Below are 23,460 nucleotides of genomic sequence, written 5' to 3'. Positions count from 1 at the left end.
TGATCAGCCAAAATGGCATCAGGGCTAATTGGATACCCCCTTTAGTGTTCAAGTTACTCTGTATTTGGGATTGCAGCTTTAAGTTTAATGTTCATAACTTATGGGGGAATTCACTTAGCAGCGAAATTGCGGCCTATTTACGAGTCGCCATTTTTGCATATATTTTACCACAAAAACTGACTTTTTGCGGTTATATGCACTGCCGCAATTCACTCTATTTAAATGCAAATTAGCGAAAACGGGATTACCACGAAAACTGGTGCCGACTGTGAAAAGTTAAAAATGGCTAAATCTGTCCATATCCCCCAAAATAAGCAAAACTAACATCGGATAACAGTATAAAAGTTTATTATTGGTTATAATAAACGTATTTCTGGTACTTATATTGGGTCAAATGGCTGTTATATGCATTTTTTTTTTAAATGTAAAAAAAATTAGAAAAAGCTATTTTTTTTCAGCATAATAAATGCTAAAATTAAATTTGGGGTACATATAAAATGGGTATAAGTATATATTTGGGTCATTCAAGTTTATCACCTGCTCAGAGTTGGTGAATTGAAATTTACCGTAAAATGACAGCAAAAACGTTTTTGCGGACAATTGAATAGACGCTTTCGTGAATTTACCACGATTCGCTGTAAATTTGAATTTTTTACCGCAATAATGTGTTTTCACGGCTAACTGAATTCCCCCGTCAGTATAGGATGGTTACATGCAGCTTCAGGATGGTGTATGTGACCAGGATGCCCCAGTAACCAGGCATAAAGTGCTACAAATAAGCCACAATGTACATGAATATAATGAAGGTATTTGATTATTAATCACAAAAGTATGAAATAATGGGAGACTCAATGTCCTCTTACGTTCAGGAGAAAAAAAAAACCAGAAAGACTTAATTTAATGATGTGTTATAGCCACTGCTTTCTTTTTTGTATCCGGTCTATGGGGTACATTTACTAAGCAGTGATAAGAGCGGAGAAATGAGCCAGTGGAGATATTTCCCCATCAACCAATCAGCAGCTCTGTATCATTTTATAGTATGCAAATTATAGATGTTACTTCAGTACTGATTGGTTGCCATGGGCAACTTCTCCACTGGCTCACTTCTCTGCTCTTATCACTGCTTAGTAAATGTACCCCTATATATCTACACTAAAAAGGTCTACAGTCAATAGGTAGACCAGTAATGGTCAACATGCATTAGGTCGAAAGGGTCAAAAGGTAGATAGTTCAAAATGTCGACAGGTTCAAAAGGTCAGCAGGGTCAAAAGATCGACACATGGTCGATGGCAGTTGGTTTTTTTTCAGCTTTTTCATACTTTACCATCCATGTGGACTACGACTGGGAACAATAACCAGTTCCAAGTGTAGCAGTAGCATAGCAAGGCATCTTGCCCGAAGCTTGGTGAGCGAACACGGCACACTAATGGCGCTTGTTTGTGGCAGAAAGGTGACAAAACTCAAAAAATGAAAAAATAAAATCAAAATAATTGTGTCTACTTTTTTGTGTCAACCATTTCCATGTCGACCTTTTGACCCTGTTGGCCTTTTGACTCTGTCGACCTAATGTATGTCGACCATTAGTGGTCTATCTATTGACTGTAGACCTTTTTAGTGTAGATCTAATAATCCACACCCCTTTTTAATGGTGGCATTTAATTTTAATTCTAACTAGTTACAGAAACATGAAAAAAAATCTGTATGGAGGGTACTTCATCAATTGGAACATTTAGGTGAGTACCAGAATTTTGTTTTCTGAGTATCGCCACTGGTTGTAGCCATGTTCTATAATGGTTTGTTGGGCCCCTTTTCCCACATACCAAAAATTATTTTTAATCCCACCTTCTAAGACATAACAGTCATATGCCTTAGATGTGCAAATATTCTCAAAATAGTCAATGATGCGTAACCTGTAATCTAGTCTTTTTATATTACCTTCTGGGTGCGATTCAATTGTATCTTTGTGCCCATCAGAGCAATTCGATTGGTACTCTGATCAGGCGGCCATTACTTCTTAAGCATCCAAGTAGACAGAGTTTAGCTGCGAATAGCAGCTAATCCTATCTAAAGTTGTCCCGAAAAGAGAAATTTTTCCCACATATCTGCTTGCCACCTTAAGTCGACACCGGCAGTGATCGCACCCAAATAGCAGAATAATTGAACTGCTGCTGCCAGGCACTTAGTTGTCGGTGCCTGGAAAACAGTTAAATTGCCCCCTCTGTGTCTAATAGATTGGTGGTTCATGGTTGTCATTACTTTTTTACAATTTCCAGACTATTTGTTTGTACATGTAAGAACATCACAAATTAGTTCACTTAGGGGGATATTCAATAAGTGCCGAATTTTCTGACAGTCAGAAAATCGTCACTTTTCGCCCGTTTTTTGGGCAAATTACATTCACACTATTCAATGCCACTGCCGATTTTTGACTGGTTGAAAATTCCAGCACTGTCGAAAAACCACGTGGATCTGCGAATTTGCCACATATACCTGTGTTTTGTTGAATTTGGGGGCATTTTCACCCGTTTTTGGGTCCGTTTTCGCCCATGCCGATTTGAAAAGGAAAAAAGAAAAGGCATGGGCGAAAATGGATTAAAATACGGGCGAACCCGCCCGCTATTGAATACAAATGGGTCCAAATAGTGCCGATTTTCCAACTGTTGGAAAATTCGGCACTAACTGAATACCCCCCTTAGATGTACATACCGGACTATTCTACACAACCTCACCAGGCTCGTAGTACAAAGCTACTATATTTTAATGTTGACTATTAATTAATATTTGCAGTGAGCATATTAAACAAGAAATGTGGTACTTGGCAGTTGATTTATTTAGAAAATGACAGTAATACAGGTTGAGTCTCCCTTATCCAAAATGCTTGGGACCAGAGGTACTTTGGATATGGGATTTTTCCGTATTTTGGAATAATTGCATACCATAGTGAGATAACATGGTGATGGGACCTAAATCTAAGCACAGAATGCATTTATGTTACATATACACCTTATACACACAGCCTGAAGGTCATTTTAGCCAATATTTTTTATAACTTTGTGCATTAAGCAAAGTGTGTCTACATTCACACAATTCATTTATGTTTCATATACACCTTATACACACAGCCTGAAGGTGATTTAATACAATATTTTTAATAACTTTGTGTATTAAACAAAGTTTGTGTACATTGAGACATCAAAAAACAAAGGTTTCACTATCTCACTCTCACTCAAAAAAGTCCGTATTTCGGAATATTCCGTATTTCGGAATATATGGATATGGGATACTCAACCTGTAACAGACAAATTCTATTAGCTGCAAGCTCCTTAACATCTTACAGAACCTCACAGATAAATTAATTGGCATATTTTTCTGAGAAAACATATCCAGGTAAAATCTTAAAAATTTAGGATTGTCTCTCAGATTAAGGGCATTAGATTTAGGGTCGAATTCAATTTGTGCTTTTGCAGTAAAAAGGCAAACATTTACACAGTGAATCGCAGTAAATTTGTAAGAGCGCCTATTCAACTATCCACGAAAACGGTTTTGCAGTAATTTTACCGCTAATTTCAATTCACCAACTCTGAGCAGGTCATAAATTTGGGAAAATCCCTATTTTAAGTTACAAATGTCAGGATTTGTATCTGAACCCCTGGGACAACCACCTGAATGACTAATTAGGCACATTGAAGTTTTTAATGATTTTTAAATGCCCAATAATGACATGTCAATTTTGGGGTGAAAAAGTGCAAAATGATAGAAACTGGGGTACAAGGTATTGGACAGGTATATTGGGGTGCTTGCAGGTGGGAGTAATCGGTCTGTTTCCACTGTTTTTTAAAAGTCCCATAAAATGTATACTTATACCCATTTTATATGTACCTCAAGTTTAATTTTAGCACTTATTTTGTTGAAAAAATAGCTTTTTATCTTTTTTTCACATTTAAAAAAAAAATGCATATAACAGCCATTTCACCCAATTTCTGTACCAGAAATACATTTATTATAACCAATAATAAACTTTTTTACTGTTATCCGATATAAATTAGCTGTTCTGGGGGCTACGGACAGATTCACCCATTTTTTCACTTTTCACTTTTGGCACCGATTTTTGCGGTAATCCCTGTTTTCACTCATTTGAATTTGAATAGAGTGAATCGCGGCGGCGCGCATACCTGCAAAAAAATCAGTTTTCGCTGCAAAAAATATGCAAAAATGGCGAACAGTAAATAGGCCGCAATTTCACTGCTAATTGAATTCCCCCATAAATGATGAACATTAAACTTAAAGCTGCAATCCCACATACAGACAGAGTAACTTGAACACTAAGGAAAGTATCCAATTAGCCCCGATGCCGTTTCGGCTGATCAAAATGGCTGGTTATCGCAATTAATGATGATGGTCATTATCGCATTACCCAATTAGAGGCCGAAATTGGACCCGCTTTCACACAAAAGCACAGGGGATCGGGGACTAGTGTTATTACAGCTCCGGCAGGCCACTTATCCTGGATTATGCTTTGGGTGCCACGTCGGGGCCAATATGAGGTAATTGGATACCCCTTTAAGTTAGAGCCCTCTTTGTAGAGGAGGGTTGTGTGATGTCATGTACTATGAATTGATACAGTATGTTGAGAAAAGGATAATAAAAAAAAAATGCATATAACAGACATTTGACCCAATTTCATTACCAGAAATACATTTATTATAACCAATAATAAACTTTTAGACTGTTATCCAATGTTAGTTTAGCTCTTTGGGGGGCTATGGACAGATTTACCCATTTTTTTCACTTTTCACTTTCGGCACCAATTTTCGCGGTAATCCCGTTTTTGCTAATTTGCATTTTAATATGGAGAATCGTGTGAGTGCACATACCCGTAAAAAGTCAGCTTTTCATGGACGAAAGACGCAAAAATGGCAAAACCAGCAATCACAGTAGATTACCGTAATTTCACCGCTAATTGAATTAGACACTTAGCTTCGGTCCAGGGCACAAGGACTTGTGCCTATAAATGCTGTTCCTACAGCAGAGCACAGAGTGCAGATATGTGGTGCAGCTGATGCTGTCAGATGGATCACAAGTGCTGTAATAACAATCCACCATGATGATGGCTTACAATAACAGTATTTTAGCATTTAATTTTCCTTCAAATGAGGAGCCTCATCAGTTCAAGATAAAATATTAATAAATAAATATGCCCCTGTAAATTTAGTAGATCGCCCCATCATTGGCCTTTATCGAAGCGTTGTCCTAAGTAAACAGGAGAATACAATTCTGTGACGTCACAATGGCATATGCAAGGGAGTTAGTGACTTTGTGAGATTGGGTTTTGTTCTTTGTGATTGATGGACTGAAGCAGCAGATTTTCCATTACACATATCTTTACTTAACAGCACTCCAATGTTAAGGCAGAGTAAGACAGAAAAAACGTAATAAAGAAAACACAATAAATCACATGTAATAGCAGTGTATAATCTACAGCAAGAGAACGATACAGTTCTATATTTGTCTCCCTAGGTTTTAAAGTAAGGAATACATTTTCCCTTAGTTCTCATATTTTGGGATAATCTAATCAATAACAAAATTAACAAACAAGCACCCCAGGAAAATATATATAGGGGCGTGGCTTCACTGGGAAGGGGCGTGGCCACAAAATAATACCAATTCATACTACGGTGCACAGTAGTCTCCATTATTCAAATTATGCTGTACAGTAGCGCCACTACACCAGGTAGAGCCCCTTTTACACATTACAGCAGACAGTCCCCCTTTTTACACATTACGGCAGACAGCGTCCCCCTTTTTACACATTACGGCAGACAGCGTCCCCTTTATTTACACATTATGGCAGACAACGTCCCCCTTTTCACACATTACGGCAGACAGCGTCCCCTTTTTACACATTACAGCAGACAGCGTACCCTTTTTACACATTACGGCAGACAGAGTCCCCTTTTTACACATTACGGCAGACATCGTCCCCCTTTTTACACATTACGGCAGACATCGTCCCCCTTTTTACACATTACGGCAGACATTGTCCCCCTTTTTACACATTACGGCAGACAGCGTCCCCTTTTTTACACATTACGGCAGACAGCGTCCCCTTTTTACACATTACGGCAGACAGCGTCCCCTTTTTACACATTATGGAGGACAGCGTCCCTCTTTTTTACACATTGCGGCAGACAGCGTCCCCCTTTTTACACATTACGGCAGACAGCGTCCCCTTTTTTTACATATTACGGCAGACAGCAACCCCTTTTTTACACATTACGGCAGACAGCGTCCCCCTTTTTACACATTACGGCAGACAGCGTCCCCCTTTTTACACATTACGGCAGACAGCGTCCCTTTTTTACACATTACGGCAGTCAGCGTCCCCTTTTTTACACATTACGGCAGACAGAGTCCCCTTTTTTACACATTACGGCAGAGTCCCCTTTTTACACATTACGGCAGATATCGTCCCCTTTTTTTACACATTACGGCTGACATCGTCCCCCTTTTTACACATTACGGCAGACAGTCCCCCTTTTTATACATTACGGCAGACAGTCCCCCTTTTTACACATTATGCAGACATCGTCCCCCTTTTTACACATTACGGCAGACAGCGTCCCCTTTTTACACATTACGGCAGACAGCGTCCCCTTTTTTACACATTACGGCAGACAGCGTCCCCTTTTTACACATTACGGAGGACAGCGTCCCCCTTTTTTACACATTACGGCAGACAGCGTCCCCCTTTTTACACATTACGGCAGACAGCGTCCCCTTTTTACACATTACGGCAGACAGCGTCCCCCTTTTTACACATTACGGCAGACAGCGTTCCCTTTTTACACATTATGGAGGACAGCGTCCCCCTTTTTACACATTACGGCAGACAGCGTCCCCTTTTTTACATATTACGGTAGACAGCAACCCCTTTTTTACACATTACGGCAGACAGCGTCCCCCTTTTTACACATTACGGCAGACAGCGTCCTTTTTTACACATTACGGCAGTCAGCGTCCCCTTTTTACACATTACGGCAGACAGAGTCCCCTTTTTTACACATTATGGCAGAGTCCCCTTTTTACACATTACGGCAGACATCGTCCCCCTTTTTACACATTACGGTTGACATTGTCCCCCTTTTTACACATTACGACAGGCAGCGTCCCCTTTTTTACACATTACGGCAGACAGCGTCCCCTTTTTACACATTATGGAGGACAGCGTCCCCCTTTTTTACACATTGCGGCAGACAGCGTCCCCCTTTTTACACATTACGGCAGACAGCGTCCCCTTTTTTACATATTACGGCAGACAGCGACCCCTTTTTTACACATTACGGCAGACAGCGTCCCCCTTTATACACATTATGGCAGACAGCGTCCCCCTTTTTACACATTACGGCAGACAGCTTCCCTTTTTTACACATTACGGCAGTCAGCGTCCCCTTTTTTACACATTACGGCAGACAGAGTCCCCTTTTTTACACATTACGGCAGAGTCCCCTTTTTACACATTACCGCAGACATCGTCCCCCTTTTTACACATTACGGCTGACATCGTCCCCTTTTTACACATTATGGCACAGTCCCCCTTTTTACACATTACGGCAGACAGTCCCCCTTTTTACACATTATGCAGACATCGTCCCCCTTTTTACACATTACGGCAGACAGCGTCCCCTTTTTACACATTATGGCAGACAGCGTCCCCTTTTTTACACATTACGGCAGACAGCGTCCCCTTTTTACACATTATGGAGGACAGCGTCCCCCTTTTTTACACACTTTACGGCAGACAGCGTCCCCCTTTTTACACATTACGGCAGACAGTGTCCCTTTTTTACACATTACGGCAGACAGCGTCCCCTTTTTACACATTATGGAGGACAGCGTCCCCCTTTTTACACATTACGGCAGACAGCGTCCCCTTTTTTACATACTACGGCAGACAGCAACCCCTTTTTTACACATTACGGCAGACAGCGTCCCCCTTTTTACACATTACGGCAGACAGCGTCCCCCTTTTTACACATTACGGCGACAGCGTCCCTTTTTTACACATTACGGCAGTCAGCGTCCCCTTTTTTACACATTACGGCAGAGTCCCCTTTTTACACATTACGGCAGACATCGTCCCCCTTTTTACACATTACGGCTGACATCGTCCCCCTTTTTACACATTACGGCAGACAGTCCCCCTTTTTACACATTACAGCAGACAGTCCCCCTTTTTACACATTATGCAGACATCGTCCCCCTTTTTACACATTACGGCAGACAGCGTCCCCTTTTTACACATTACGGCAGACAGCGTCCCCTTTTTAACACATTACGGCAGACAGCGTCCCCTTTTTACACATTACGGAGGACAGCGTCCCCCTTTTTTACACATTACGGCGGACAGCGTCCCCCTTTTTACACATTACGGCAGACAGCGTCCCCTTTTTTACATATAACGGCAGACAGCGACCCCTTTTTTACACATTACGGCAGACAGCGCCCCCCTTTTTACACATTACGGCAGACAGCGTCCCTTTTTTACACATTACGGCAGACAGCGTCTCCTTTTTTACACATTACAGCTGACAGAGTCCCCTTTTTTACACATTACGGCAGACAGCGTCCCCTTTTTTACACATTACAGCAGACAGCGTCCCCTTTTTACACATTACGGAGGACAGCGTCCCCTTTTTTACACATTACGGCAGACAGCGTCCATTTTTTTACATATTACGGCAGACAGCAACCCTTTTTTACACATTACGGCAGACAGCGTCCCCCTTTTTACACATTACGGCAGACAGCGTCCCCCTTTTTACACATTACGGCATTACACATTACGGCAGACAGCGTCCCCCTTTTTACACATTACGGCAGACAGCGTACCCTTTTTTACACATTACGGAAGACAGCGTCCCCTTTTTACACATTATGGAGGACAGCGTCCCCCTTTTTACACATTACGGCAGACAGCATCCCCTTTTTTACATATTACGGCAGACAGCAACCCCTTTTTTACACATTACGGCAGACAGCGTCCCCCTTTTTACACATTACGGCAGACAGCGTCCCCATTTTTACACATTACGGCAGACAGCGTCCCTTTTTTACACATTACGGCAGACAGCGTCCCTCTTTTTACACATTACGGCAGACAGCGTCCCCTTTTTACACATTACGGCAGACAGCGTCCCCTTTTTACACATTACGGCAGACAGCGTCCCCTTTTTACACATTACGGCAGACAGCGTCCCCCTTTTTTACACATTACGGCAGACAGCGTCCCCCTTTTTACACATTACGGCAGACAGCGTCCCCTTTTTTACACATTACGGCAGACAGCGTCCCCTTTTTACACATTATGGAGGACAGCGTCCCCCTTTTTACACATTACGGCAGACAGCGTCCCCTTTTTTACATATTACGGCAGACAGCAACCCCTTTTTTACACATTACGGCAGACAGCATCCCCTTTTTACACATTACGGCAGACAGCGTCCCCCTTTTTACACATTACAGCAGACAGCGTCCCTTTTTTACACATTACGGCAGTTAGCGGCCCCTTTTTTACACATTACGGCAGACAGAGTCCCCTTTTTTACACATTACGGCAGAGTCCCCTTTTTACACATTACAGCAGACATCGTCCCCCTTTTTACACATTACGGCTGACATCATCCCCCTTTTTACACATTACGGCAGACAGTCCACCTTTTTACACATTACGGCAGACAGTCCCCCTTTTTACACATTATGCAGACATCGTCCCCCTTTTTACACATTACGGCAGACAGCATCCCCTTTTTACACATTACGGCAGACAGCATCCCCTTTTTTACACATTACGGCAGACAGCGTCCCCTTTTTACACATTACGGAGGACAGCGTCCCCCTTTTTTACACATTGCGGCAGACAGCATCCCCTTTTTTACACATTACGGCAGACAGTGTCCCCCTTTTTACACATTACGGCAGACAGCGTCCCCTTTTTACACATTACGGCAGACAGCGTCCCCCTTTTTACACATTACGGCAGACAACATCCCCTTATTTACACATTACGGCAGACAGCGTCCCCTTTTTACACATTACGGCAGACAGCGTCCCCCTTTTTACACATTACGGCAGACAGCATCCCCCTTTTTACACATTACGGCAGCCAGTCCTTCTTTTTACACATTGCGGCAGACAGGATAGAGAAAGAGAGAGAGAGAGAGAGAGAGAGGGGGAGAAATATACTTACTATCTCTCCCCGCTGGCAGTCAGGCTCCTCGTGCTGGCAGATCCCTCGGTGCAGGCAGCGGAGAAGGAGGAGGAGGGGGACTGAAGCCGCAGCAGCGCTATGTAATTGGTGGTGGCGCTGCTGCAGCAGTCCCCTCTCCTTCCGTATTGGCTGCCCACTGCCGCTGTGAATGCTGGGATGAAGGAACCGCATCCCAGCATTCACAGCAGCGCCGGGCAGCCAATACGGAAGGAGAGCGGACAGCTGCAGCGGCGCTACTACCAATTACATAGCGCTGCTGCGGCTCCAGTCCCCCTCACTCCTCCTCCTTCTCCGCTGCCTCCGGCGCTGCTCTCTCCTCTCCAGCGCGGCGCACACAGCAGAGGCGGCATGTAATGAGTCAATTTGAACAAAACAAAACAAAAACACTTCTAAAAGGGGCTGTAAACATTATTACTAACCCAATTTTTTTACAGGTATGAGCGGTATAACTCACAACAAGCGCTCCTTTATTTAAATTATTTTGGTACACATTTAGGCAACACAGTACTCCCAATTCACATTATAACATATAGGGGGGTATTCAATTGTTTGAAAAGTCAGATGGGTGTCTGTTTTTCCCTATCTAATAGACAGGAAAAAACAGACACCCAACTGACTTTTCAAACAATTGAATATCCCCCATAGTGTCCCCAGTTCATATTATGCAACATTATAGTGTCCCATCCCATTTGCCACATCATAGTGCCACATTACAGTGCCCCAGTTCATAATATGTAACATTACAATGCCCTCCAGTTCATTTATACCACATTACAACGAGCAGGTCCAGGGGCATACCTTGATATATTGTAGGCCAGAAGGCAAAAGTTTGTAATGGCCCATATGTACCACCCAATGGTGGAAAAATAGGATTTTAATTACCTACCGGTAAATCCTTTTCTCGTAGTCCGTAGAGGACACTGGGGTCCATTTAGTACCATGGGGTATAGCCGGGTCCACTCGGAGCCTTCGGCACTTTAAGAAATCAATAGTGTGCGCTGGCTCCTCCCTCTATGCCCCTCCTACAAGACTCAGTCTAGAAACTGTGCCCGAGGAGATGGACATACCTTGAGAGAAGGATTTAAAAGGACAGTGGTGAGATTCGAACCAGTACACACAAAATAAGAGGAAAGCCATGCTAACCCAACTTGAAAAGGAACAGCAACAGCTGAACCAACAACAATACTTAACCAAGTAACAGTGCAGTAAAACACGAAGCACCAGGCGGGCGCCCAGTATCCTCTACGGACTAAGGGAAAAGTATTTACCGGTAGGTAATTTACATCCTATTTTCTCTTACGTCCTAGGGGATACTGGGAATCCATTTAGTAATATGGCCAACCTGTGGCTCTTGAGCCGCATGCAGCTCTTTCTTTATTCAAATGTGGCTCCCGACACTCTGTCACCTGACCACAACAGATCCTGGAAACTGGTGCACTCCAACCAGACACACAGCAGCACTTTGGCGACTGAAAACTGAGGGAACTGAGGGCTGTAGTGACATATGATACTGGGAGCCAGATACTGGCTGGAGTGACACAAGGGGGAGCTGGCTGGAGTGACACAGAAGTATCCTAGTAGGAGAGACATAATGGGGGAGCTGACCGGAATGATACAGGAGGGTGCTGGCAGGAGTGACACAATGGGAAGCTGGCTGGAGTGACAAAGGAGAATCCTGGCAGGAGAGACACAATGGGGAGCTGACTGGAGTGACACAGGAGGGTTCTGGCTGGAGTAACACATTGACACATGGGGGCGCTGGCTGGAGTGACACATGGAGGAGCTGAAGTGTATTATGTGAATATGGCTTTTTCAATGTATTTTATGTTGATTCTGGCTTTGAAATGTATTTTATGTGGATCTGGTATTTTCACTGTCTTTTATATCAGGGGTGTGGCCTAGCAGGCACAAGGTCACACCCCATTTATGCACATGCACCTTCAGCTTGATGTCGGCTCTTTGACGTACCTAACAAGATTTGTTGGCTCTTTTTCTCTGACTGGTTGGCCACCCCTGTCCTAGAGGATACTGGGGTCCATTTAGTACCATGTGGATATACCAAAGCTCCCAGAATGGAAGGGAGAGCGCGGAGGCTCCTGCAGAACTGATTGACCAAACTTTAGGTCCTCAGAGGCCAAATTATCGAACTTCTAGAACTTAGCAAACGTGTTTGACCCTGACCAAGTAGCAGCTCGGCAAAGTTGTAAAGCCGAGACCCCCCGGGCAGCCGCCCAGGAAGAACCCACCGACCTAGTAGAGTGGGCCTGTACAGATCTTGGAACTGGCAAACCTGCAGTAGAATAAGCATGCCGGATAGTAAGCCTGATCCAGCGAGCAATAGACTGCTTTGAAGCAGGACACCCAATTTTATTGGTATCACAGTGAACAAACAGCGAGTCCGATTTTCTGTGACGAGCTGTCCGCTCCACATAGATCTTGAAAGCACGCACAACATCCAAGGACTTTGAAGTAGCAGAGGTGTTGGTAACCACTGGAACCACAATAGGTTGGTAGATATGAAACGCAGACACCACCTTATGGCTGAAGCCAAGGCCAACAGTGTGACGGTCTTCCACGTATGAAACTTTACGTCAACCTCCTGTAAAGGCTGAAACCATTCCGATTGTAGGAACTGCAACACCACGTTGAGATCGCAAAGTGCCGTCGGAGGCACAAAGGGCGGTTGGATGTGCAGAACCCCCTTCAAAAATGTCTGAACCTCAGGGAGAGAAGCCAATTGTTTCTGGAAGAAAATGGATAAGGCCGAAATCTGGACTTTTATGAAGCCCAAACGTAGGCCCACATCCACACCTGACTACAGAAAAAGCAGAAAATGTCCCAGTTGAAATTCCACCGTAGGAAATTTCCTGTTCTCACACCAAGAGACATTTTTTTTCCAAATACGGTGGTAATGTTTAGACATTACCCCTTTCTGGCTTGAATCAAGGTTGGAATAACCCTGTCCGGGATCCCTTTCCAGGCTAGAATTTGACGTTCAACTCCCATGTCGTCAAATGTAGCCATGGTAAGTCTTGATAGACGAATGGCCCCTGTTATAGAAGATCCTCGCGAAGAGGTAGTGGCCATGGATCCTCTAAGAGCATCTCCAGTAGATCCGCGTACCAAGCCCTTCTTGGCCAGTCCAGAGCAATAAGGATTGCTTGAATCTTTTCCCTTTTTATTCTTTTGAGAATTCTTGGGATCAATGGAAGTGGTGGAAACACGTACACCATCTGGTAGACTCATGGAGTCGAGAAAACTCATGGAGTCACCAGAGCATCCACCGCCACTGCCTGTGGGTCTCTCGACCTGAAACAATAAAGCTTGAGCTTCTTATTGAGATGAGAGGCTATCACGTCGATTTGTGGAATTCCCCACCGATGTGTCAAGAACCTGAACACCTCCGGGTGAAGGCCCCACTCCCCTGGGTGGAGGTTGTGTCTGCTGAGGAAGTCTGCTTCCCAGTTGTCTACTCCCGGAATGAAGATTGCTGACAACGCCACAGCGTGTCTTTCTGCCCAGAGGAGAATCCTTGTTACCTCTGACATTGCTATGCTCTTCGTTCCGCCCTGTCGGTTTATGTACGTTACCACTGTCACATTGTCCGACTGAACCTGAATGGCGTGATCTTGAAGAAGATGTGATGCCTGTAGAAGGGCATTGTATATGGCCCTTAGTTCCAGAATGTTGATTGGAAAAATGGTTTCCTGACTTGACCATTTTCCTTGGAACTGTTCCCCTTGGGTGACCACCCTCTGAGGCTTGCGTCGGTGGTTAGCAGAATCCAATTTTGAATCCCGAACCTTCAGCCCTCGGTCAAGTGAGAAGTCTGAAGCCACCACAGAAGAGAAATCCTGGCCCTTGGCGACAGACGTATCCTCTGGTGCATGTGAAGATGCGATCCGGACCATTTGTCCAACAGATCCAGCTGGAAGGGCCTTGCGTGAAACCTGCCGTACTGCAGTGCCTCGTAAGAGTCTACCATCTTCCCCAGAAGGCGAATGCATAGATGCACCGATATCCGGGTTGGTTTTAGAACATCCTGCACCATCAAATGCCTTTTCTAATGGAAGGAATACCTTCTGTGCCTCCATATCAAGTATCATCCCCAGGAACAGAAGCCTCCGTGTTGGTTCCAGGTGAGATTTTGGTAGGTTCAGAATCCATCCGTGATCCTGGAGTAGTCGGGTTGAGAGGGCAATGTTGTCCAACAACCTCTCCCTGTATGGTGCTTTTATCAGCAGAACGTCCAGGTACGATATTATGTTCACTCCTAGTTTGCGGAGGAGAAACATCATCTCTGCCATCACCTTGGTGAACACCCTCGGTGCCGTGGAGAGGCCAAATGGCAGGGCCTGGAAATGGTTGTGACAGTCCTGTAATGCAAACCTTAGGTAAGCCTGATGAGGCGGCCTAATCGTAATATGAAGGTACGCATCCTTTATGTCCAGAGACACCAGGAATTCCCCCTCCTCCAGACCTGAGATCACAGCTCTCAGAGACTCCATCTTGAACTTGAACACCCGTGAGTATGGGTTCAGTGACTTGAGGTTTAAAATGGGCCTTACCGAACCGTCTGATTTCGGTACCACAAACAGGTTGGAATAATAACCCTTGTTTTGCAGCTGAAGTGGAACTGGAACAATGACCTCAGTCTGTACCAGTTTTTGAATTGCTTCCTGTAAAGTCATACTTGCTTCTTGAGAAGCTGGTAAGCCTGATTTGAAGAATCTGTGAGGTGGAAGTTCCTGAAACTCCAGTCTGTAGCCCTGGGCGATAAGATCTTTGACCCAGGGATCCTGGCATGATGTTGCCCATATGTGACTAAAATATTTTAATCGGGCTCCCACCTGCCTGTCTCCCAGGCAGTGCGGTCCACCGTCATGCTGTAAGCTTTGAGGAAGCAGAACCTGAGTTCTGTTCCTGAGAACCTGCAGTTGCTTGCTTTCTGGATTTACCTCTATTGCCTTTGACGGCTGTAGAAGAACCTTAGGTTTTACTTTTAAATTTGGCTGACAGAAAGGACTGCAGAGTTGGAGCAGAGTAGGTCTTCTTAGCTGAGTGGGCTGCGGAAGGAAGGTATGTAGACTAACCCGCCGTAGCCTTGGACATCCACGTATCCAGTTCAGCTCCAAACAGGGCCTCACCTGTGAATGGTAGGCTTTCCACGCCTTTCCAGGAATCCTTATCCGCAGTCCACTGACGTAGCCACAAGCCCCTGTGTGCTGACACTGCCATAGCAGTGGTGCGTGCGTTGAGCAAACCAATTTCTTTTATGGCCTCCACCATAAAATTTGCAGAGTCCTCTATATGCTGTAGGAGTAAGATAAGGAAGCTAACCCGTCAATTAGATTACCTGACCATTTTGCAACGACCCTAGTAATCCATGCACAAGCAATAGTGGGTCTCTGGGCCATCCCAGCAGCTGTGTACAGGGATTTGAGAGTGGTCTCAATTTTGCGGTCAGCAGCGTCCTTTAAGGAGGCTGCCCTAGGGACCGGTAAGACTATCTTACGTGACAACCTAGATACCGATGCGTCAACAATAGGTGGGTTTTCCGATTTTTTCCTATCATCCTGAGGAAAAGGCAAGGATATGAGTAATCTCTAAGGGATCTGAAACTTCTTATCAGGATTAACCCAGGTTTCTTCAAACAGAGAATTCAACTCTTTTGATGCAGGAAAAGTAGCAGAGGATTTCTTTTTTACATTAAAATAAGACTCCTCATCCTCCTCTGTCACCTTATCAGGAATTTGCAGGACATCTCTAATAGCTTCTATCAGAGCCTGTACCCTCTGTGACAGCGCTACATTCCCCCCCCCCCCCCCCCCTTCACTGAGTCCACCTCATCCTCCTCTGCATCTGACATGTCATCATCAGTGTCATGTCAGCCTGCAGGATTTGGGCCAGTGTACGCTTTTGTGGACAAATGGTAGGGGTCTGAGGCGCTGGTGTGGTGCCTGAATCTCTATTCATCATGCCATCCACAGACTGTCTTAAGTATTGCATCTCCTTCTCATTCTGGGATAATTTATTAGAAATATTCGAGATCATCCCTTTGAGTGAATCCAACCATGCTGGTTCGGACCCACAAGCCTGAGAATGTGTACTATCCTGAGTACACTGTAGTGATCCCCCTGGGGAAGAAAAACAGTCCGCCGTGCATAAAACACACTCCTTTGACATTGTAAATGTGAAATCACACCCACACACACAGGAAAAGCTTAAGCACAAGTAACCTACACAGAGCCCTTCTAGGGAGACACAGAGTATGATGGAGCCAGCCACACAGCGCTTTCCTTGCTAATGCCAAGCTGGGTCGCAGACTAAGCATCCTTAATAGGGGCTTAGTATTCTAACACCGCTCCCCCCCCTTACTATGACCCCCTTGTACCGCTGAGAAATTGTGGAGTCCTTGTGGAGGAGCTGCGCTTCCCTGCCAGTCTTGTCAGTGTGAGCTGCAGAGGGAAAATGGCGCTGGTGAGCTGCTGGGTCTGCTCATAGTGAAGCCCCGCACCCTTTATGGCGCGCGGTCTTCCCAGTTTTATTATACTGGCTGAGGTGTTTGTGATGCTTAACAGCGGGTTAGAACCCCTGTAAGCTGTACTGCCAGTGTGGGTATTGTTTTTAGTGGCTCAGCTCGCCCCTCACAGCGGAACACACACACAGCATGTTGTCCTGAGCCTTGAGACACAGCCTGCATGTCAGCGCTGCGCTCCATACCCTTATGCCGCCATTACAGCCGGCGACCCGCTAACTGGGATGCCGGACGCCTACTCACTACTCTTCTTACTTCTGGCTCTGTTAGGGATGGCGGCATGCTGCGGGAATGTACGCTTGCCGGGTGGGGCCTGCGAATGGTTCCCTCAGGAGCTCAGTGTCCTGTCAGTGGGGAATGGGACCATTAACCCTATAGAAGGTTGGGCCCCACGAAGCAGACAGGCTGGTGCCAACCATGCCTGTCTGAAAATAACAAACAGAAAATAAATGCAGAAAACATTTCAGGGGCTTTCCTAAGCGTGACCGGCTCCTCCGGGCACATTTTCTAAACTGAGTCTGGTAGGAGGGGCATAGAGGGAGAAGCCAGAGCACACTATTGATTTCGCAAAGTGCCCAAGGCTCCGAGTGGACCCATCTATACCCCATGGTACTAAATGGACCCCAGTATCCTCTAGGATGTAAGAGAAATGTATATACAATAACACATGCAACTGTGACAGGGAAGGTGGGTCCCCTAGCAACAGCGCTCCCTGCACGTATGGTACCCATGTCCTTGGCTATACATATTATAATACTGTATATGTTAAAGGTGAACAACTCTCCTATCTTCCAGTACAGCGGATTTTCCGGAGTAGATTATACACTAAATATATAAATGAATTCAGTCTGGATATCAATGTGATCATCACATGCTCCTGAACTGGGTGAAGTCTTGCATGTTTATAGCTTTTAAAAGCAAGTACTCCCCAAGCAAGAGCAACCGTTATTAGACATCTAAGGAGTCACCTGACACTACTTGGGGAAATACAATAAGGGTTTGGTAACTAAATTATTTTTTTTCCAATTCATTAAATATTGTGTTTTCTGGGATTATAGCTTTTAGATGTATTTCAGCTTTTACAATGCCCACTCTATCAGTAGCTATGCTACAAGGACCTGTTTTTACACAGGTCCTCCAAGATGTTACTAGCTCTTCCATGTAGATTTGCCCATAGTATTTTTACCCATAGTAAAACAGTTTACCCACAGAAGAGAAAACATATAGTACTGTGAATTTAGTGCGGTTAATCTATAATACAGTACTGAACTATGCAATCAGGCTAAAGGAGATTGAGGTGTGTGTATTGTAATTGCGATACCAAAATCCAAGCAATCCGAAAATTGTCCTACATTATATGGAGCATACACTACTGTTGCCCTTCAGCTCTGTCAGATAAAAATGTAAATGTGTGTGAAGCCATAAAATAGTTGTTCACAAATAATCCAATTAGGAACAATTGTCTTGCAAAAATATAATGGTAGTGCCTCAATTATTATCAATGTGATTCTTTGGAAATGCTTTTGTCTACAATAAGATGATGGTGAGTGTGGGTAGCTTTATACTACTTATTATACATCTTCTATCCCTGCCGTTCCAAAACAGCTTTTTATTTCTGCCATTAGGAGGGGGCTTTGATGTGAGAAGTAAAATGACTGACTTTCTATTTCACAGCACCCCGAAATGTAGAATTATTACAGCTGGAATGCGAAGATTCACCCCAATGTCAATATATTTTATTCATGATTCACCAATGATAATATACAATGTTTCCAGATGAATATTATGCCTGATCTGTATGATCAGCTGTTCTCATTGCTACATATGATGTAATATGACCATCAATAAAACAAGCTGCAGCATTAAAAATAGGTTTAGCTGTTTGACAAATAGATTTCACTTTGCCCTTCATTTCTAACTGGCGGTGATGTCATTTACTATCTGAAATACATTTTTTCTCCACAATGTAGCAATACAAAATAAGGCTGGTACAGCCAATTGTACTATACATTACTTTTCTTTAGTAATTGTACAAAGATATATAGGATATGTGGTTACCTTATAGGGGGTAATTCAGATCTAATCGCTGCTGTGCGTTTTCGCACAGTAGGCGATCATGTCATAACAGCACATGCGTATGAACCGCAATGCGCACGCACGTCAGACAACAACGGGTAACGCCGGTCAGCGAAGGGATGGTGCGAAAAATCCATTCGCACGGGCGATCACAAGGTGATTGACAGGAAGAGGCCGTTTGTGGGTGGTAACTGAGTGTTTATTGGGAGTGTCCGGAAAAACGCAGGCGTGCCCAAGCATTTTCAGGGAGGATCTGTGACGTCAGCTCCGGCCCCGATCAGCCCGTTCTCATCGCACTGTAGGAGTAAGTCCTGGGCTGCGAAGAAACTGTACAAAGTGGATTTTTGCAGCTCAGCTACACATGTGATCGCACACTTGCACGTTGGAAATACACTCCCCCTGTAGGTGGCAACCCCTTGTATGCAACCCAGCGATCAGATCTGAATTACCCCCATAGTGTGTAGGTTATTATTTACAAACTCTTTGATCTGGTCCAAGCAGAAGCAGCAGTAAATATAGGTCCAATCTTGTGGCAATTACACTACGGGGGTAATTCAGATCTGATTGCAGCAACAAATTTGTTAGCTAATGGGCAAAACCATGTGCACTGCAGGGGGGGTAGATATAACAGTTGCAGAGAGAGTTAGATTTGGGTGGGTTATTTTGTTTCTGTGCAGGGTAAATACTGGCTGCTATATTTTACACTGCAATTTAGATTTCAGTTTGAACACCGCCCACCCAAACCTAACTCTCTCTGCACATGTTATATCTGCCTCCCCTGCAGTGCACATGGTTTTGTCCATTAGCTAACAAATTTGCTGCTGCGATCAGATCTGAATTAGGCCCTACATTAGCAACTGCTATACTGGCAAATTGTTGTTGGTAGCAAAGACTAAAATAATTAATGTTACAGTTAAAGGACGGTATATCCTAACAGGCTGTAAAACTTTCTTTGCCGTGAACATCTGCATGCTCTGTACATTTTATATCACTGTAATAGCATTATTCTAATCTTCTATTATACTAGAGCCTCATCTAAATCGGATATTGTATTTCACAGGTATCTGGTAATTTTGTTCAATAACAATCACTTACTGACTATGTGGGGTATGTTTACTATAGTGCAGGTCTGATGTTGCCCATAGCAACCAATCAAATTTTAGCTATTATCTTCTAAAAGGTGCTACATAAATGATAAGTAGAATCTGGTTGCTATGGGCAACATCTCCACTTCTATAAACTCACATCTTAGTAAATATACCCCTAGGGCTATTCCTTTCATCTTACTCTTTCTCTGAAAATTCCCAATCAGTTTATTTAACTAATGGGTGCGCTTGTTCATTAACATCAGTGGGTCCTTCATGATGAATGGATCTCAAAGAATTTGTAACACATTTGCCCATACCAGCCTCTGGATTTCTACTTCTCATGGAACAAAACATCCCGGCATATCCTGTCAGTTACATGCATCTAGGCTATAGTGAGACTTGTAGTTCCCCAGCATTCAAGCCCCTGGATGCCTACCTGCAGCCCATCATTAAGGACATGTTCAATAAAGAATGAAGACAAGTAGTATTGGGATGTCGTCATGATCCCGGCGGTCGGGATCCCGACGGTCAGCATACAGACGCCAGGATCCCGGTCGCCAGAATGCCAGCAGGGGGCCGAAGCTATTCCCACTCGTGGGCGCAGTAAGCCACCGAGCCCGCAGCGTGGCGAGCGCAGCAAGACCACAAGTGGCTTTGTTGCGCTCACCCACCTGCCGGGATCCCAAACCCAACCCGTAGTATCAGTAACAGTTATTATAATGACAGTTCCACATGAAAGACTTGGTTACATCAGGACACTGGACTACTGTACATACACCACCATTGTGTATCATGACAGACAGTTGTCTATGATTGTCTGTCAAGTGTGATTGCAGAAAGATAATATTGAGAGTGTGGGTATGTTGATAGATGTATGTACCCTTCCCTGCTGTGCAGCCATCTATTGGGAGATGTGGGGATGGTAGATGCTAGAATCAAGTGGGCTAAGGGACTGGGCACTTTTTACGCTGATGAGTGAGAAAGATACTTATTGGTATTCTAAATACAGTAGCTACTCACAAAGTGCCCAGTTTGGGGCCAGTGAAGACTATACTACAGCCTGGTAAGTAGAGCCAGCAGTCTCGGACTGTCTAGTACTGAAGTCTGCCCGACAGTCTTTCCAAAAAGTGAAAGCCATGTGTATTTTAGGTGTAATCTGCCCATAGATCATGGCAATAGTCAGACAGACAATACAAGCTGCCTGCACTTACTGATGGACACATCGGATGAAGCTAGTTGTGGTATAGAAGATCTACAAGAATTAGACAGTCATTAGGTCGAACCCACATGGCTGACATGCATTAGGTCAACAGGGTCAAAAGGTAGAAAATAGAAAAGGCTGACAGGTACAAAAGATCAACGGGGTCACAATTGAAATTTTCATCACAAAAAAGGTCAACACAAGTTTTTTACCTTTTCTTTTGGTGGAATTTTCTACGTTCCCCATTTATAGCAACTGTAGAACCTCGTGGGCTCCAAGTGCTTCAAGCAAGGTACCACGCTCTGCTACCACTGTGCCCGGCACGGGTTACTATTCCCAATCGTAGTCCATGTGGATGGTAAATCAAGCACAGGTTGAAAAAGAAAATCCCCAAAACGCTTATGTTGGCCACCTTCATGTCGACATCTTACCTGTCGGCATTTTCACCCTATGGACCTTTTATCCATGTCGATACAATGTCTGTCGACCATATACTGTCGACCTATTTACTGTCAATCTAGACAGTGTAGCTCGATCATCTGGATACCGATGATACTATGATCTGCAATATACTGTACACTGCCTGGATGCTTATAAATCAGTCTATACAACATGACTGTGCCCTTCTATGACACAGATGTACAATCTAAGCACCATTACCCTTTTAATGCCGGATATATTTAGGGGCATGTATATTAGTTCATGTGTTCTCACAATGAATGACAAATATATTACCAGATCAGTTACACAGGGCAAACAACCTTCTGGATTGTCACATACAAAATGATTGTGTGTTTAGCTCTTTTCATGTATTGGCAAGTGAGAAGTAACACAAACTAGAAATTTACCAGCGTGTGAGAGAAGCAGTAGGATTGCCAAGGACCCCATGGTGGAAAGTACCATCCAAGTCTTCTACAGCCCCCAGTTTCCTTCAGACATGGCCTCCAGCTACACAGTTACAAGTAGGAGGGAAGAGCAGTGTCACTCACAGGAGCTCTCTGTGTGACCATCACCTGCAGATATACAGGTAGGAGGGAAGAGCAGTATCACTTCCAGCAGTCCTCTGTGACCAACACCTGCAGATATACAGGTAGGAGGTAAGAGCAGTATCACTTCCAGCAGTCCTCTGTGACCAACACCTGCAGATATACAGGTAGGAGGGAAGAGCAGTATCACCCCCAGCAGTCCTCTGTGACCATCACTTGCAGCTATACAGGAAAGAGGGAAGAGCAGTATCACTTCCAGCAGTCCTCTGTGACCATCACCTGCAGATATACAGGTAGGAGGGAAGAGCAGTATCACTTCCAGCAGTCCTCCGTGACCATCACTTGCAGCTATACAGGAAAGAGGGAAGAGCAGTATCACTTCCAGCAGTCCTCTGTGACCATCACCTGCAGCTTTACAGGTAGGAGGGAAGAGCAGTATCACTTCCAGCAGTCATCCGTGACCATCACTTGCAGCTATACAGGAAAGAGGGAAGAGCAGTATCACTTCCAGCAGTCCTCTGTGACCATCACCTGCAGCTTTACTGGTAAGAGGGAAGAGCAGTATCACTCTCAGCAGCTCTCTGGGACCATCACCTGCACGCAGCAGCTCTCAGTGACTTTCGCCTGCAGAATACTTTCCGACAACTATAAGCTAGATGGGAAAGAAGTACGGTTTCCGTCACCAGAATCGTCTGAAGATCTGGACGAGTTACCAACATCCAGCAATTTAAGAGGTCTAGCATGGGAGCAGCCTCTGAATGATGAGGACCATATCCGACCCCCAGTGAAGTTACCCAGGAGAACACGTGCAATCCGAGATGTTACAAGTGTAATAGCTTGTTCTCCTCTGAGTTCTGGAGGCGTTCTGTCATTGGTAAGTCTCTCGGACTGGTCAGGGGACTCCTCTGTGTCCTGTCTGAGTAGTCAGTGGCTGAGTATGAGCTGCTGAAGCTAGGCTGTAGTCTCTGCTGCCCCCTCCCTCCTGTGCCCCTCCCCTCCCATTCCTGGCTTGGCTGCCTTTATTCCAGATTCTCTTGTCAGTTATTTCGCACAATGCTTTTTCTAATCTTCTTGATCAGAACACCCGCTCATACCCTGGGTGGTATATTTTGCTAATTTTTTTTTTTTTCCCTTTCTTTTTGGACTTGGAGTGTATTGTGGAGGAGATCCATCATCTAACAATAAACAATTGCTCTTTAGTCCCGGTTTTGTATGAAACTGAGGATAGAGATGAGAATCTTGAAATGATTGTCCTGATTAAATAAGGCCAATTCCATTAATTGAGACATGCACTATGAGAAAGT

The 23,460-nt window shown here is 44.4% G+C and overlaps 1 protein-coding gene across 1 annotated transcript in view; it reads right to left on the bottom strand.

Moving 5' to 3' along the window:
* The window catches only part of GFRA3 (GDNF family receptor alpha 3), an 84,496-nt gene extending 61,360 nt beyond the window's left edge, over nucleotides 1-23,136 (bottom strand). Inside the window, exon 1 of the mRNA XM_063927880.1 lies at nucleotides 22,019-23,136. Coding sequence (XP_063783950.1) covers nucleotides 22,019-22,073 — 55 coding nt within the window. The 5' untranslated portion in view covers nucleotides 22,074-23,136. The remainder of the gene's footprint in view (nucleotides 1-22,018) is intronic.
* Nucleotides 23,137-23,460: the final 324 nt, after the last annotated feature.

This window comes from Pseudophryne corroboree, chromosome 6 (assembly GCF_028390025.1).
Source record: "Pseudophryne corroboree isolate aPseCor3 chromosome 6, aPseCor3.hap2, whole genome shotgun sequence".
Taxonomy (NCBI): Eukaryota; Metazoa; Chordata; class Amphibia; order Anura; family Myobatrachidae; genus Pseudophryne; species Pseudophryne corroboree.
Note: the sequence above shows the minus strand (reverse complement) of the source record. Positions and strands in the feature narration are given on the sequence as shown.